The 16,962-nt window shown below is 22.0% G+C and overlaps 6 protein-coding genes across 6 annotated transcripts; 4 read left to right on the top strand and 2 right to left on the bottom strand.

Annotated features, from left to right (window-relative positions):
• Positions 1 to 1,070: 1,070 nt before the first annotated feature.
• On the bottom strand, positions 1,071 to 1,784 carry PCHAS_1347000 (ribonuclease P protein subunit RPR2, putative; the record flags this gene model as incomplete). Its single annotated transcript, XM_016799369.1, has 1 exon — positions 1,071 to 1,784. One exon carries the CDS (start codon positions 1,782 to 1,784, stop codon positions 1,071 to 1,073), a length of 714 nt encoding a protein of 237 aa, XP_016654669.1.
• Positions 1,785 to 2,819: 1,035 nt separating this feature from the next.
• Positions 2,820 to 5,445, top strand: PCHAS_1346900 (conserved protein, unknown function; the record flags this gene model as incomplete). Its single annotated transcript, XM_016799368.1, has 16 exons — positions 2,820 to 3,045; positions 3,211 to 3,278; positions 3,385 to 3,493; positions 3,586 to 3,639; positions 3,730 to 3,772; positions 3,890 to 3,955; positions 4,039 to 4,144; positions 4,239 to 4,260; positions 4,350 to 4,397; positions 4,490 to 4,555; positions 4,637 to 4,671; positions 4,758 to 4,774; positions 4,890 to 4,953; positions 5,055 to 5,095; positions 5,201 to 5,226; positions 5,414 to 5,445. The coding sequence occupies 16 exons, from the start codon at positions 2,820 to 2,822 to the stop codon at positions 5,443 to 5,445; spliced, it is 1,023 nt and encodes a 340-aa protein (XP_016654668.1).
• Positions 5,446 to 5,804: 359 nt separating this feature from the next.
• On the top strand, positions 5,805 to 8,877 carry PCHAS_1346800 (conserved Plasmodium protein, unknown function; the record flags this gene model as incomplete). The annotated part of the gene is made up of 3 exons (XM_735250.2): positions 5,805 to 8,315; positions 8,458 to 8,649; positions 8,773 to 8,877. The coding sequence occupies 3 exons, from the start codon at positions 5,805 to 5,807 to the stop codon at positions 8,875 to 8,877; spliced, it is 2,808 nt and encodes a 935-aa protein (XP_740343.2).
• Positions 8,878 to 9,481: 604 nt separating this feature from the next.
• Positions 9,482 to 12,601, top strand: PCHAS_1346700 (conserved Plasmodium protein, unknown function; the record flags this gene model as incomplete). Its single annotated transcript, XM_730745.2, has 1 exon — positions 9,482 to 12,601. The coding sequence occupies one exon, from the start codon at positions 9,482 to 9,484 to the stop codon at positions 12,599 to 12,601; it is 3,120 nt and encodes a 1,039-aa protein (XP_735838.2).
• A 586-nt stretch (positions 12,602 to 13,187) lies between these two features.
• PCHAS_1346600 (Qa-SNARE protein, putative) lies at positions 13,188 to 14,432 on the top strand (the record flags this gene model as incomplete). Its single annotated transcript, XM_016799367.1, has 1 exon — positions 13,188 to 14,432. The coding sequence occupies one exon, from the start codon at positions 13,188 to 13,190 to the stop codon at positions 14,430 to 14,432; it is 1,245 nt and encodes a 414-aa protein (XP_016654667.1).
• Positions 14,433 to 15,136: 704 nt separating this feature from the next.
• On the bottom strand, positions 15,137 to 16,702 carry PCHAS_1346500 (conserved Apicomplexan protein, unknown function; the record flags this gene model as incomplete). The annotated part of the gene is made up of 1 exon (XM_016799366.1): positions 15,137 to 16,702. One exon carries the CDS (start codon positions 16,700 to 16,702, stop codon positions 15,137 to 15,139), a length of 1,566 nt encoding a protein of 521 aa, XP_016654666.1.
• Positions 16,703 to 16,962: the final 260 nt, after the last annotated feature.

The following is a 16,962-nucleotide window of genomic DNA, read 5'->3' as shown; positions in this document are numbered from 1 at the left end:
ATAAAAAAAAAAAAAAAAAAAACTAATATGTACATAAAAAAAAATGCTGTAGATTATGGCATGACCAAAAAAAAATATACAAATATATGTAAGATTAAACAAAAAAATATACTTTTATAAATATGTTTAAAAATGAATGAAAAAATATATAATTATATAACATAATTGATACCTAATTATAAGCAGAAATAATATATAAATGCACCCACTGATACCCACAAGGTAACAGTGTTGTAAAAAAAACAAATATTCATAATAGCTAGCTTTTGGTGGTATAAACTTCAAAATATAAAAAAAACATTACATGATCATAATTTTTTAAGAAAATTTTTTATAAATTATGACCATTCATTTTATTTATAAAAAAGCTTTATTTCAAAATTTCCGTTAGCTACACATGCTATACTCCCTATATTTTTTCCACATTTAAAAAGTGTGTATTAAAAATTAAAATTATGACGTATATACGAAAAATGTTAATGAGGGGAAATTAAATGGTATTTAGCCTACAAAATGTATTTACAAATTTATACTGAATACTTTTTAAGTTAATTTTCTCATATATACATAAATATAATATGTATATTTGTGGTTACTAAGGTGAATTAACGGTTTAATTTTCATATAGCATATCATATAAAATTATGCAAAATGTTACATAAAAAATATACTGTTAAGTACTTCCATTTTGTTTCTTATGAATAAATGAAAAGTTAAAAAAACAAAGCAAATGATAGAATTTAATACACGCTTCAATCAATGGCAATACCACTAATTACGTGTTTGTGATATATACATATAAAAACAAATTTATATGATTTTTATATTTTATTTACATATAGAAGATATGTGATATTCACAACTTTATTGATTTATGTACTTGCTCAGAATTTTTATATTTGCCAAATCAAAAGAGGCAAAATAAAAAATTTGAACACGTCGTGTGCACATACGAAAAAAAACAACAAAAAATAGAATTATTTAAAAAAAATTAATATTTTTACATATGAATTCCCATTTAAAACAGCAATATTAAATGCTCGATTTTTCTTATATTTGGATATTATGTATTATATTGTGGCGTCTTTTTCATTTTCAATAGGAATAGGTAGAGTATTTTCATAAACAAATTTGGTGATGTATTGGCAATGATTACACTGATATGATACTAAGCATTCATCTCGCTGTTTTACACTCTTATTTGTGCTTGTAGAATCTGTTACAAGATTTTTTTTATTTTGTATATTCAATGAGTTAACAAATGTATTGCAAGTAACACTGGGAATAAAAACTGAGTTGCATTTTTTGCAAAATAGTTTTTTAAATTTTTTATCATATTTTATTAAAAATTTATTGGAAAGTCGTCTCATGGTTTTAATATATTTTCTTGATAAATTAGGACTAAATTTATTTATTAGGAATGATGCTTGTAATAAATAATTTATCCTAACCATTTGACTTGAAGGTTTTAACAATTCTTTATTATCATTACATTTTTTTGTTCTTTTTTTTCTTTTCTTTGGTTTATTAGTATGAAGTTGGTTTATTTGGGAATTTTCATTTAAATCCTCAATCAGTGAAATGCTCGTTTTTTCAAGATTTGTTATACTGTCACCAATCTTAGAACTTTCTTTTTCTTCCATATTAGCATATTCTGTTACATTGTTACCATTATGTTCGTTATCATTTGGGTTATTTACTTCGTTTTTTAATTTGTTATAATTATCTTCATTTTTCAATAAAGATTCTTCATTAATATAACTTTCATGTTTTGAATTATGCATACTCTTAATGACTTTTTATTTTTATGATTGTATATAACTATTTTATGTGATATTAAAATGTAACTCTGTATATTAAGTAATGTTCTAAGTTCACATGCTATTTTATTGCATTTAAATTATGTTGTAAGGTAGGAAAAAATAAAGCATCTATAAATAACTATGGGATATATATAAATAATTTAATTGCAAATATTTATTTACTGGTTTATATTTAAGATAAATTTTATTATTATACTTTTTCAACGGGGCCCTTATTGTGATAACATTTTAATTCATGTATCTTCGATAATTAAAAATGTATGTACATAGAGAGTAGGGAAAAATCTGTTTATAAATTGGGAAATATTATAAATATTTTTTTTCATTTTTCATCAAATTTAATTATGTTAAAAAAATATTTGGATTATAATGGAATATAATAATTTTTAAATTGTATATATTGCTATATACTTGTTTTATTTTTTTTAAAAGGTTAACCATTTATTGTATACTGGCTTAGTATTTTCTATTTATTTTTTTTTATACTAATATAATTCTATAGGGAACGAAAGAAATCATTAAACTTCAAATATGGTTGTCACATTATTTGGTATATCTTTGTTATTGATTGCAAATAAAAATTTATGAGGAATTTGGTTATACAAGTATAGAACGAAAGTAGATATAATGTGTCGATAATTTTAAAAGCATACAACATATATTTTTAACTGTTTGCAACTTCCTAGTTGCAACAAAAGAACATGAAGAATGGTAAAAAATGTTTACCAACTTATTTACTTTTTTTATTAATAGTATTTTCTCTAAAATAACTATGCAAAAAATAAATGAAAAAAAATGTGGACAAGGTATCAGTCTTAAGATTCGATTTGTGTATATACACAATTATATATAAATAATTTGATGGGAGAAAACATAATTTTTTTTTATAATTACATATTTGTTAAATTATTTCGAAAAATAATAAGTTCCTGAATATATATATATTTGAATTAAACTATAATACTTGTTTAATATTATACCATTTTGTCTATAAAAATGAATTACTTGACATTAATTACCATCTTTGTATCTATTGTTCTTTTATATGAATATAAAATAAAATGTTTATATGCAAAAGAAGAAACATTAAAGGGCAATTTAAAAATATTATCTGGAAATATAAATGAAAATATAACATTAAAATGTGACCAAGGTGAATTTATTCACATTTTAGATGCTAGTTATGGAAATCCTAACATTGATAATTTCTTAATAAAAAAAAGTTACTATAAAAATGTTAATAAACTGTTTATGTGCATACAAAATAATAGGAAAAATATTCAATTATGTCATTAGCATATGCATATAAATGTCTATACGAGTTTAAAAACAGTTTCATAGAAAAAAATAAATTTTATGACCTTTTTTGTGAAACTATATTTTGTAGATTCACTCGATGCACCACACACATTGCCTGTTGTTCAAATGCTTTGTGAAGGAAAAGAAATTTGCGATGTAGAAAAAAAAATAATATCTACATAGTTAACAAAATTTAATAGAAACGAATATATAATCATGCTTTATTAATATTTTTTCGATTTTGTTCTCGGAACCTTTTAAGATGAATGTAACGAATGATACGTTCAGAATATTATCCATTATAAAAGATTTCCACAGACTCATAATAAAATATTCTTGCGTTTCGTTGAAGCCTAAACAAATTCCATCATGTATAAAAATATTGCTGTTCATATTATAAGACAAACAATATTACATTATTATCATTGTTACTAATATATGGCTTTCACAATTTTCCATGTAGACAACATAAAGGCAAAAAGAGGGGATAACAAAATTTGGAATGTCGAATTTCAAGGTTTTTAACTAAAATAATAAAAAGAAATGAAATATTTATAATTTACCGAAAACAATAATTATATACATATATTTTTTATGTTACTTATAGGAGAAGAATTAAATAAAAATTTATATCTTCATGTGAATAATATGTAAATTAAATAAATGCTAAGGATGTATAAAATTATTTGCCCATATTTATATATGAAACTATATATGCACACATTATCGAGTATTATGAACACCTTTACATTATTCCCTTTTTAAAGAAATGCAATATGTGATACTCCATTGCTCAAAAAAAATTACGTGGGCATAGATGAAGCAAAATTTGAGTAAGCCATATATATATAGCAAAATAAGTTATTTATTCATTTTGCTGTCTAGCATATTTTACATTTTATTCTCTTTCTATCAGGTGTAACAACATAAGTAGTTGTGTGTATATAATTTTTAACAATGATGGATATACATTATGTGAATCTTCTTCTTACAAAAATGCAACCGTTCAAAAAAACTCCAAAGTATTTAAAAAAAATAAAACAAAAAAGACGCCACCAAAGAAGTATATACATATATTCATACACATTCTGATTTTTTCTTTTTTTAATTTTTCAGATATATATTAAAATGTCTTATAGTAATACACCCAAAATTGTGTATAACAATTTTACTCATATATATAAAACAAAAATCTTGATACAATTTTTTATAAATATTTTACAACAGTTAATGGGAACATACCTGATAATTATGAAGTAGTTCCTAATATACAAGGTTTGGGAAAAAAACATATTTTAGTTATAAAAACATGTAGCAGAACTATATTATAATAGTTGTTTTATTCGATTTTCATTTAACTTTTGAAGGGGTTTGTGAGAAAAATGAGATTATTTATGAAATGGAATCAGTACTACGCGTAGAGGATGTTTATGGTAAGACATGCATATGCATAAATTGATGAAAATTAAATACAATGCATAAAGTTCAAATGAAACTTTTTTTAACTTTTTTAGAAAAATGCAAAGAGATAAATTGCGACTATTTTACGGTAATTAATTTTTTTTAATTTGTCGAAAATAAACTACCCATTTATTTTTTATTATCATATTTTTTATTTTATATTTTTATTTTTAGTTGTCCACAGCTAACGGGTTTGAAGACAATTTTGTTCATTCCAAAAAAAATATGAACATGTCATAATTTTTTATTTCATTTTTTTTATTTTCACTTTTTTATTTTCATTTTTTTTTTTTTTTTGGCTATAAGCTTAAAAGGGGTTTCACGAAATTTCCGTAACCATGCCTGGCTTTGCAAAGGTTTTCCAAAATACGTAAGTTCCCAAAAAAGACAATTTAATAATGCATATATTTTTTAATAAGAATTGAAATATGAAAGTTGTGATATACCCAATAAAATACTTAACTCCATTAGGTTTCACATGAGGGCTTTATTTTTGGGAAAAACAATATGAAGTAATATTAAAAAAATATAGCTATATATAGCTGCATATAGCTACTTATAATTAACAACTATATGACACATTTACCAATTTACATTTTTATTTGAATAATTTGCAGTTCAAAAAATCCAAACCAAAGAATATGTAAAAAAAAACTTAAAATATAAAAATATCGCTTACCGTTGTAGTGTTGTGATATTTGAGTTTTGTTTTTAACTAAGCATATTGATGGAATATATGTTCTACATTTTGCCATGTGTATGATGGATATGATCCCTTAAATATATAAATTCATTAATTTATTATTTTTTTTTATATTATTTAAAAAAAGTCCCTATTGGTTTTGAAGGACCTTTAATATAACCGGCGTAATACTAACTTTTTTTTCATACACGTATATGGAAGCACACAAATTGGATTTATATATTTATTTTTATATTAAAAACATGAAAAATAAAAATAAATTATCAAAATAAATTAGGAATGGCGACAAAGATTATTCCCGATTATATATGACTATTTTTAATTCTTTCTACATTATGTTATTTCGTTTTTTTTTTATTTTTTTTTTAACTTGAAAGTTTTTTATGGGATTTTTAAATATTTCCTAAGTATGCATATGATAAATAAACTCATTTGGTATATTATAACAAACTAAAGTAAATAAATATACATTTGTATATTTCGAACAAATAATTGTATATTTATACAGGCATAAAACAATGAATGATAATAATGATGAAAGGAAATGCGTGGGAATAAAAAGCATATTGAAAAACATAAAAGAAAGTGAAAATACGAAAGATAAATTTATTAATATTTTAAAATTGACAAAAAATATAAATGAATTAAATGAAAATGATAAACTAACTGTTTTAAAAGCTATAGATCCAGAATTTCTTTGTTTATTACTACGCTCAAAAAATGAATTTAAATTATTTACCCTTCGTCTAATTAATAGTTTAGTATCCACTTCAACATGCATATTTTTAAAGAATTGCATCCCTTATGTTAATTCTATTATTTATTATTATTTGACTCATATAAAAAGTGTAAATAAAAAATTAAGAGGGTTTGAAAAAGAAGTGGATGAACCAGATGAAGAATATGATGTGTTTGAAGATGCTGGGGATACAAAGGATATAAATCTACTTTATAATGAATCATTAACTTTTTTTTTAAAAATAGAACCACTTTTAAAAAGTGATGATCTTATTAAAACAACTTATGTTAACTATGAAGACAATGATATTGATGTTGATGTGGAAATGTATTTTTTTAAAAAAAAACTAAAAAAAAAATATATCGAAGAAAATGATATACAAAATTTAAATTGTCAACAAATAAGTTCAGGATCAGAACTAGAGGAACAATCGGATTCTTCCAATTTTGAAGACGATGATCAAAAGAACAATTCAAAGGAAAATGATTTTTGCTTTCAAAATGAAAAAGTCTGTTTAGTTGAACTCGTTTTTGATGTTTTAAGGGAAAATATTGCAATGGAAGTTGAAAAGAAGGGAGAGGGAATAAAGAGGGAGGTAGCAGAAGAAGAAGTAAAGAGCCACGAAGTTGGACATGGAGAAGGTGTGATAAAAAAAAATATTGAGAACTTGGATATTGAAAACATATTATTAACAAAAGATAATATAAATGTTTCTTTACTTTTTTTAAATAATATAATTTTAAAAGTTAATTACACAAAATTTGTAAAAGAATATTTTAATTTATTAAATAAAATAATTGAAAATTATAGAGTAGAAGATACTATAAATACAGCAATAAATTGCTTAACAAATTTAAATGTATATATAAAAAATAAAAATTTTCAAAATGTGTTAAATAAAAATGAAATATATAAATTTTATGCAAATGTTATTTATTTATTTTCAGAAATAAAAAATATAAAAGAAAAAAAAAACTTATATAAATTATATTCAACAATATATCCATGCTTAAATTATATATATGAAAATAAAAATTCTTCTGACATTTTTAAAACCCCATTGTCTTATATGAATGTAGAATTATATATATTTTTTGAAGACGTTATAAAATATTTAAATAATGAAAAAAAACAAAATTATATATTTCTTAACAACCAATTTGATGGTATGATACAGCTAATATGTAACAACATTTATAATGTCGTCAACTTTTTAAATCAATGTTATTTTGTCAGTGAAAAGTATAGTTTAAGAGAAGGTGTAGGCAAATATTCCACCGAGGAAGGTCGTGATAAAAAAGGTGTCGACAAAAAGAGCAATGCCAATGCTGACCAGCTTGGGAATGGTGGCAAAACTGGACAGGGAGAGAAAAATGCGGAGCTATGCAAAATGGAATCAAATGATATTTACATTATTATGACAAAAATAAAGAGATCCATTGAATTGCTAGTAGAATTTTTTAAAGACATTAAAAGTATATTTAAACCATGTGATAAAAATTGTGAAAATTTTATTACCTTTAAAAAAAAGTTTGATAAAGAAATTAATTCGTTAGTATGCTTATTTTGTAATTATTTAATTTATGAAAATGTGCATTATATAGATGATTTTATAAATTTATTGGAATTATTTACTATATGTTTGGAATATCAAAATTTCTTTTATTTAGTTATGGTTATAAAGCATATCGATACAGACAAGTATTTTACCAATAAGCAATTTTTAACAAAAACTTTTCTTTATATATTTAATATGAATATGAAAAATATTATACATATAAATATTTTGTTTAATATATTTAATAAATGTACATATAATATAATAGATTTTATACAAATAAGCACAGAAGATTGTAGCATAAATTGTATTAACACCGTATGTGAAAAGCTTAAACAAAAGACAAACAAGGAATATGATTTAATTCATATTTCACAAATTCCAATTGATAAATTAAACAATCTATCTTTTGTCTATTTAATATCACAAGATGAATATAATAAACAAAATAATAAAGAAAGTATAAAAAATATTATTAACTTTTCAAACAAATTTTTTATTTATTACTATTTTAATATTCTACATAAAAATGATGAACAAATATCATCCGATAATTTTGATCTATACAAGAATAACTATTTTAATATAAATAATAATTATATACAAAAAGACGAGCAAACATTTTTCCTTTCTATAAAAGTATTGTTAACTATTTCGTCGATACTTTTTATTCGATTTGACTCATCCATAGTATCAACAATTTTGGATAAGCATGAAGTTTTATTTATACAGGTTTGTTCTATACAAATATTTTTTTATTTATAATGTGTGCAAACATATGTTTATTCCAATTTTTTGTAAATATTTGGCCTTATAAGTGTGTATACATACTACCCATTTATCATGTTTGATTTACAAATTTTATTTTATACAGGACTGCTTAATAATGTCTTTCTTTAATCTGAAAGTTTCAAAAGGCGATACAAAAAATAAGGACTTAATTCGGATAAATAAAAAGAGAGAGAAATATTTTTTAAAAACATTGAAGCTAGTTTATTTCCTTTTATATTATAATCCTTATTTTGTTTCTTTATTTATTTTCCGTTTAAAACAAACAAAACAACAGGTAACATATTTATAAAAATATATACCAAATTAAATTTTAAATATTTTTTTGTGTGCATTTTTTTTTCCTACAATTTATTCTTATTCCTTATTATTTGAAAAATATAATTTCATACTTTTTTAGGCTAATGATAATATATCATTTGAAATTACAAACACAAAAATGGCGAAAGAATACCATATTTCTATATGTGCAGTTTTAAACAAATTAATAGAAAATTATGTGTAAATATTCAATTTGAAAAAAAAAAAAAAAATTTTCAAATTTGCAAAATGTGTTAAGCCATATATAATTTTGATTATTATTCATATTTTTTTTTTCGTCTAAATATATCTTCTCATTTGTAACATTTTAAATTTATTCTTAAATATTTTTTTTTTCAATTTTTCCACACAATAATAATATAAAATCCATATGGTATGACCATATATGTATATACATATTTCTATATGCATTCCCGTTTTTTTTTATTATATTTTTGAATAATTTTTTTAGAATTTTCTTTACTTACTTAATCTCATTTTGTTATCACCATATAGAAAGTTTGTGGATAATAAATATGCTTAATTAGTAATGTAAAAAAAATATGAACTTTTTCATTTTTAAAATTTTTTAAGTACCTACTATTATTGATATATACTATTTTCATACGATAAACTTCAGGCCATTTATTTTTTTTGCAATCTTTCTATTCCTATTGCCTCGTTTTTACAATTTCCCTTTTTATTTAATGCTGCCTACATTTGAGCAATATTAATAAAAAGAATAAATTCTAAATTGCCATGAACTTTGTGTTGCTCGAGTTATAATATATGCTTCCCTCCTTTTCGATATGATGGTTGCAAACTTATTATGCGAAATTCGGGAGGAACATTTATATGAAAAAATCGATGAACTAAAAAACGTGAGAGAAATAAAGACGAGTGATTTGGTAACTGATTATTTAATATTCTTTTCATTATATGTAAATAAAATTGTTGAAAAAAACGATGAAGATAAAACATTAACACATATAGAAAAGGAAAAAAAAACAAAGGAACTAATAGCAAAAAATATAGAAAATATTAAGAACAAACTAAAAGAACAACAAAGAGAAGATACAAATTATCAAAAAACTTTATATACACAAAATGAAACAAACAATGATATACCTAATACCTTGAATAAACGTGATAAATGCAATTTTAGCCAAGTTTGTAATGATCTTACACACATATTATACTTTTGCATATCTTTACTAATTCAAAATTTGAGAGCATGTACACAAAATGAAGAGACCATAATAGATGACACATATAATTCGATAATACAAAAAGACAATAATGAGAAAGACAACGTTTCAAATGGTATCATAATTAATTTTTTTGAATTAAATTTGTTGTATATATCTTTTTGTTTTTATAATATATATTTATTAAATAATGACATATATTATTTATACGTAAGCCTGGTTTTATTTTTAAAAATTTTTCATCATTTCAAAAATAAAAAAGTTACTCACCAAATTTATATTAATAATAAAAGTATATATATAAAATATGATATATGTGTCGAAGATTTTTTATTTAAAATTTGTGATCAAATAGGGGTACTACAAAGAAAGGAAAAAAATATATATACAAGCTTATTTTTTTTAACGTACAGTTATATATTCTATAAGCATTTAAGAAATAATTTTGAGCAAAATGAAGAATGGAATAACACAATTGATATGGAAATAATTAATGTCATTCAAAATATAAATGATATATTTTTACAATTAAATTTTTTTACAACATCAACTTTTTGTGTTTTAAAAAGTATTGATATGCATTTATATTGTCTAAAAAATGAAATTAAAAAAATATCAAACGAAATAAATAATAATAAAAAGGATGAGCCCTATTATTGTGATAGTGTAAATAACAAAAATACAAATTTTTACATTTTTAATGGTAACATAATGCTAAATAAAAAAAGAAATGAATCAATATCTCTTGATGAGAAGCTAAAAAAAATAATAGATATGTGTATCCCAATTTTTAATAATATTATTGAATGTAGTTATATATTTTTAGATTTACATTTATTATCGATATATGAACATTTAATTAATGTTTCTTTTTGTATGGTTAAAGATGTTTATAAATTATTTCATATGTTAAAAAGGGAAAAAGAAAAAAATGTAATAGTAGAATATAAATATATGACTTATCGAAATTTTTTAGAAATGTATATCATATATTTAAAATATAATTATTTGAATTATTCTCAAGAAACTTGCACATCCATAGATATATATAAACATGTAAATTATGTACATAAGCAAAGGGAACACATTCAAAATTATATTTGTTCCTTATTAAAAACGCATACTACTAGTATCACAAGAGAGGGAAACCATTTAGAACATCAAGACAGCATACATGAAAAAAAAACAAATACACAAAATGCAGTACAAAATGATGACATAAAAAACGTTGCAACAAAAGCTCAGTTTGATAGTAACCAAATTTTAATTTATGATAGCATTAAAAAGGTAGAGAAAAATATAATATGCTTGGAAAATGTTATACACATAAATACTGAGGAAGTAACTAAAGGAATACAATCATGTGGACCTTCTGAAAAACATTTCCCAAAACGAAAAGAATATGAGTTTGATTTAATTTCTTTTATTATATCGGATGAAAATATTGCATACAAATTTATATGTGAACAAATTTTAAAAAAAAATAATTTAAACTATGAAAAAGATGAAAATATATATCATGATTTTAAATTTTCAGATTTATATGAAAAAATGTCTTTTTCAAAAATGTTTTGTGAAAATATAAAAGAAATTGATGAAATAACGGAAGAAATATTTCATTTAATAAAAAATGAAAAAATAAAATTTAATGATAAAAATAAATCGTCTGCTATTCCTTCTACATTTGTTAATATCGATACAAACTATGTAGAAGAATTTTTGAGCATTTTTCAATTTAGTGAAATAAAATTAAGTCATTTAAAACTGGATGTGTGCAACTTTAGTAATTCAAAATATAATAATATGGCTATTAATAAGATGAAAAAAAATTATAAAAAATTTACACAACATAGGAATGACCAAGAGTGTGATAACCTTTTATCGTTGTCCCTTTCGCAAAATAAAAACATAGACGGAAGCAAAAGAGAACAAGAACAAGAACGAGCGCATTGGATAGACTATTCTGATGATATACACTATTTTTGCTATAACCATAAGGAAATCGAATTTTTATTTAAAAAAATAAAAAAATATATAAAAAAATGTTTCGAATATTACTCTTTATTTAATCAGACAACTTTACATTTGGACATTTTGATAAACTCAAGTGAAGCATATTTTTATTATAATTTTTTTACAAAATCATTTGATGAATGTATAAAGAATTATATGGATATTTTGTATTCATTTAGCTACCCATTAAAATTTATAGAACATAAACAATATTTATCATATAAAAGAGATCTAGCTTTAAAATGTGCTTTACTATTAAAAGACGTTTATATATGTAAAAAGTGGAATATAATCATTGATAATATTTATTATAATTCAAATAATAATGATGATAAAAATTTAAATTTTGATGATAATATTTCTGGTATTTTAACAAAAGACCAAAAACAAACAATACTACAAATAATACAATATTATTTTTTTTTTTTAAAAACTTATAAAATTGAGAAAGAAACAACAAATGAAATTATTTTTGAAAATGATGATGAAAAAAAATCCTATTTTGATATTTATTTTTATGTGTGTAAAACACTATCAACAGTAGAAGATAAAAATTTCATAACCCAAGCAATAAATAATTATCAGTACTTATTAAATTATTCTTTAAAAAATAAAATGTATCATGATGAACAATACAATGAATATATGAAAAACTTTTGTAAAAAATCTATTTATATGTTAAGTATTAAATTAAATGAAATTTCTTAACCTTTTAAACTATACCGCCATTATTGGAAGTGTGCGAATATTATTTCCATGAAGCTGTGTGGGAGATATATTATTTATGTACTATACTAATGCTTTCCTTTTTTTTTTCTTTTTTCCTATTTTATTATTGATTTTCTTTGCTTTTTTTATTTTTAAAACAACCGTTCGTATATTTTGATATACATACATACGTATGTGCCCGTATATTTTGTAGTTGTTGCTGAGCCACTACTTAAATATTTAATGGGTATAATAAAGCCCTTATTTCCATTGCATACTGTTCATAAAATTATATACATATTAATAACTTTCCAAGCGATGCTTATTTTTTTTATTTTTTTTTATTTTTTTTTTTACTATTTTTTTATTATTTTTTTTATTAATGTTAATAAAAAGAAGAAAATGTTATGATTTGTTCATATTATATTTATAACTTTGTTTCGTTTTAGCTATTTTTGTATGATGAAAAAAAAAAAAGCTAAATTTGTAAATAGCTTTTTACCTTAAAAAAAATATATATATTTACCATTTTTTTTTTGTTTTGGTGATTTACGATTTTAGTAAATTATGGAGAATTTTAGCTAACATGGACCGGTATAATGATTTCATATATTTATGTAAAAAACATGACAATAATATAAACTTTACAAGAAGGGATATAAAATGTAAAGACAATTTTTTGGTTAAAAGCAGTGAAATATATACAAAGATATTTAGTAATCGCGAGTACATAGATAATAATACTTTAAAAGCATATGGCTTATTCTTTGTAAGTAGTAAATATGAGGATATTACCAAAAAAAGCCGGATTAAAAATAAAGATAATTTATCATATTCAATAAATAGAATATCAAATGAGATTAAAAACTTACAGCCAAAAACAGATATACACAAATCTGTTTTGAACTGCTTAACGAATCTGTTAAGTATATTTGTTGATATTCTTAATAAATATGAACAAAATTTAAGTAGTTATCATGTGAAATTAAATAAATATACAAATTTTTATTTTTATGATACCAACAATATTAAATGTAATTTAGATTATTTAAACACATTAAATAATTATATATATGCTTCCTACACACCTGATACGCAATTAAAACAAAATGGAAATGATGATTTGTATGATACCTTTAAAGCTAGCTCCTTGAATATAAACACTCCCCAAGGCATGGGGTATAAAGAGACGGAAAATTTAAACTATGATAGAAAATATAGCAATGATATAACTTATTTAAATAATGATCAAACTATAAAAAAGAATGCAAATTATTATGATCGTAACAATGAATTTTCAAAGCCTGAAAAGAGGTCCTCATATAATAAAGACTCCCCCAATAGCATTATCAAACAAAATGTGAAAACAAATTTAATTAAAAACATTGATAATAATAATAATGTGAATAACAATTTACGGAACAGAAAAAAGAAACAGGTAGCATATGACCCACTTATTTTAGAGGAAGAAGAAAGAGAAAAAAAAAACGAAAATCGATTTAATGAGGGCTATGAATTAAATAATAACCAGAAATTAGAATTCAAAAAATTTGTAGATTTGTTTGAAAAAGAAGAAAATACATATATAATGGAAACTAAAAATAAAATAGCTAAAATAAATAATTTAATGAATATATTTGTAAATAAAATATATGAACAAAATGAAAATTTAAAAATGATTGAACATATAGTAGAAGAAAGTATAGAAAATGTTTCTCAAGGGAATACTTATTTAACTAAAATAAAAAACAAAAAAAGTATGAACTCACTTATATTTTTTCTTCTAATATGTACATCTGTTTTTTTGTTTATATTTGATTTTTTTCGATAAGATGATAAGCTAGTAGCATATATCATGCTATCACGCTTTGACATCATGCATATTTCCACATCATTTGGAAACATATTTAATCTTACAAAATGTAATTTGTATTTTTTTTTTATTATTCCCGAAAAATTGCACATATCAGTGCTAACTTTTTTTAATGTTTTAACTTTTTAACTTATAGCTATTAATGATATTGTAATATTATTTTATTCGCCATTTTCCTTGTCTACATTAATGGGAAATAAAAAAAAACATGTACAACTATCATGTTTTTTACCATACAAAAAAAACCTTTTTCTACAGAAAAAATAGGATTATTTTTTATTTTTAAAATAGTTTAAAAAATTATGAAAAGCAACATGAATTTTTTTAAATGCTTATGAATATATATACAAAAAAAAAGATTGAGGAAAAAATTTGCAAATGCCATATGTATACTATCTTATATATTTTTTTAAGTGCGCATTTATTACTGGAAATAAATATATTTTATGAACATGTAATAATACACACTTTTATTAAAAAAAGGATAAAATGTTTTACTGAATAAAACATTAAAATTTTTATGTACAATTTTATTATAAGAATAATGTGATAACTTATGTTTGTTATCCTCAATTTAAGGTTTACATATGAGAGTGTGCAAATTTTCTCAGGTTTATATAGACATATTTGTGTGTGTGTGTGTGCGTGTGCCATTTATATGGTTATTTTTTTTGAATAAATTCATTTTTAATTTCATCGGCTGTAAATAAATGCGTATTGTATATTCGCTTCATTTTTTTAATGATTGGTGTAAACTTATCATCTTTATTTTTTCGCTTGGGAGCATTATCATTTGAAAATATTTTATTTGTAGATTTTAATTTATACTCTTTTAAAATGTTATCTAAATTTGGAAGGGTAATATTATCCCATAAATTTTTGATATCATTTGTAATTGAGTATCTTTCATTTTCTATATGTTGATATGAAAGTGGAAAAAATATATATCCTTTTAAATTATAAAAGCAATTATCACATTTACTTTTTGAATATATATCACAAAAAGTTGGTAAATTCTTGCATTTTAATTTTCCTCTTAAATGACTATTGTTTGATCGTATACAACGTATTTTTTTTTCATATAATAATGTATTTACCCATTTATATATTTCTTTATTTGTATTAATTAAATCGTCGTTAATTTCATATCCATATAAAAAGCCATGTTTATTAATTTTATTTAACAATGATGTTATATTTGTAATATCTGTATAAGGATTCATATAACAAATTCTTTTTTCATTTAAGTCTATTTTGATTTGTTTTGATGAAGCTAAATAGCTTAACAAAGAATGGTTATTTATATCTACACCTTTAAATCCAAAATTAATTAACATATTTTCTACATGAAAAAAAGATATACCCTTATTTGCAACAGTTGGATTATTACTTATATGATTATTATAATGTGATTTTAATATTGTTAATATTTTATGATATAAAAAAGAATATGGTATTAATTCATTTTTATAATAAATTTTTAAATTATTTGATATTAGTTGTTTATTATTTTTTAAAAGTAAACTAACACTACTATTATTTTGACCATCAATAATACTTCCACTATTATTATAAAATATTTCACTCATATTTACATTTTCTCCACTATGTAAAATACTACTTAGCCCATCATTAATACTTATATTATCGTTAATACTTGATTTATCAAATGTATAAATATCACTTTTCCCACTTATTTTATTTTTATAATTATTTATATTCGAACTAATAAAAGAAAGACGGTCAGCATTATTTACATTACTTATATTACTAACAATACTTGGACGCTTACCAATACTTATAACACTCCCATTATTTACACCATTTAAATTTTTATTTAAATTATTATCATTTTTTAAAAAATACGCCTCGTTAATAATATTATTGTGTTGTGTGTTAATATTTTTTTTATTAAGGCTTGAGCTAGCCAAATTTATTTTTATATTTTTTGATGAATTTTTAAAATTAATTTTGTCCACTGTACTTCGTCTACCAACATAGCTACCAACAAGACTACCAACCTGACTCCCACTTGCATTATTACTAACTTGCCTATTCCCACTAATACTTACAATACTGTTTCCACTATTGCTAATAACACTCGCTCTTTGTGTTGTGTTTGCTTCATTGGCGTCACCTTTTCGTATATTTAAATTGATAACATTTTTTTTATCTCCATAATTTAATTTAAATTGCATATTCATTTTTTTGTTTTCTGTATTATGCATTGTACACTTATGCAAAATATTAAAAACAAAATTCAGGAAGCATGCACAGTATATTTATGCATATCTTCATATGTGGGATATAAAATAAATCTATAAATATATGCCGTTGTGTCTTAAATAATAATATATTTTTTATAATAATTATTCATTTTTAATTATAATAGTGTCATACATACAAATTATTCAAATTATATTGTAAAGATTGTATAAATTTTTTTAAAACTTTATTTGTATAGCCACAACCATGTATATATAGTTAC

This window comes from Plasmodium chabaudi (assembly GCF_900002335.3).
Source record: "Plasmodium chabaudi chabaudi strain AS genome assembly, chromosome: 13".
Classification (NCBI taxonomy): Eukaryota; Apicomplexa; class Aconoidasida; order Haemosporida; family Plasmodiidae; genus Plasmodium; species Plasmodium chabaudi.
Note: the sequence above shows the minus strand (reverse complement) of the source record. Positions and strands in the feature narration are given on the sequence as shown.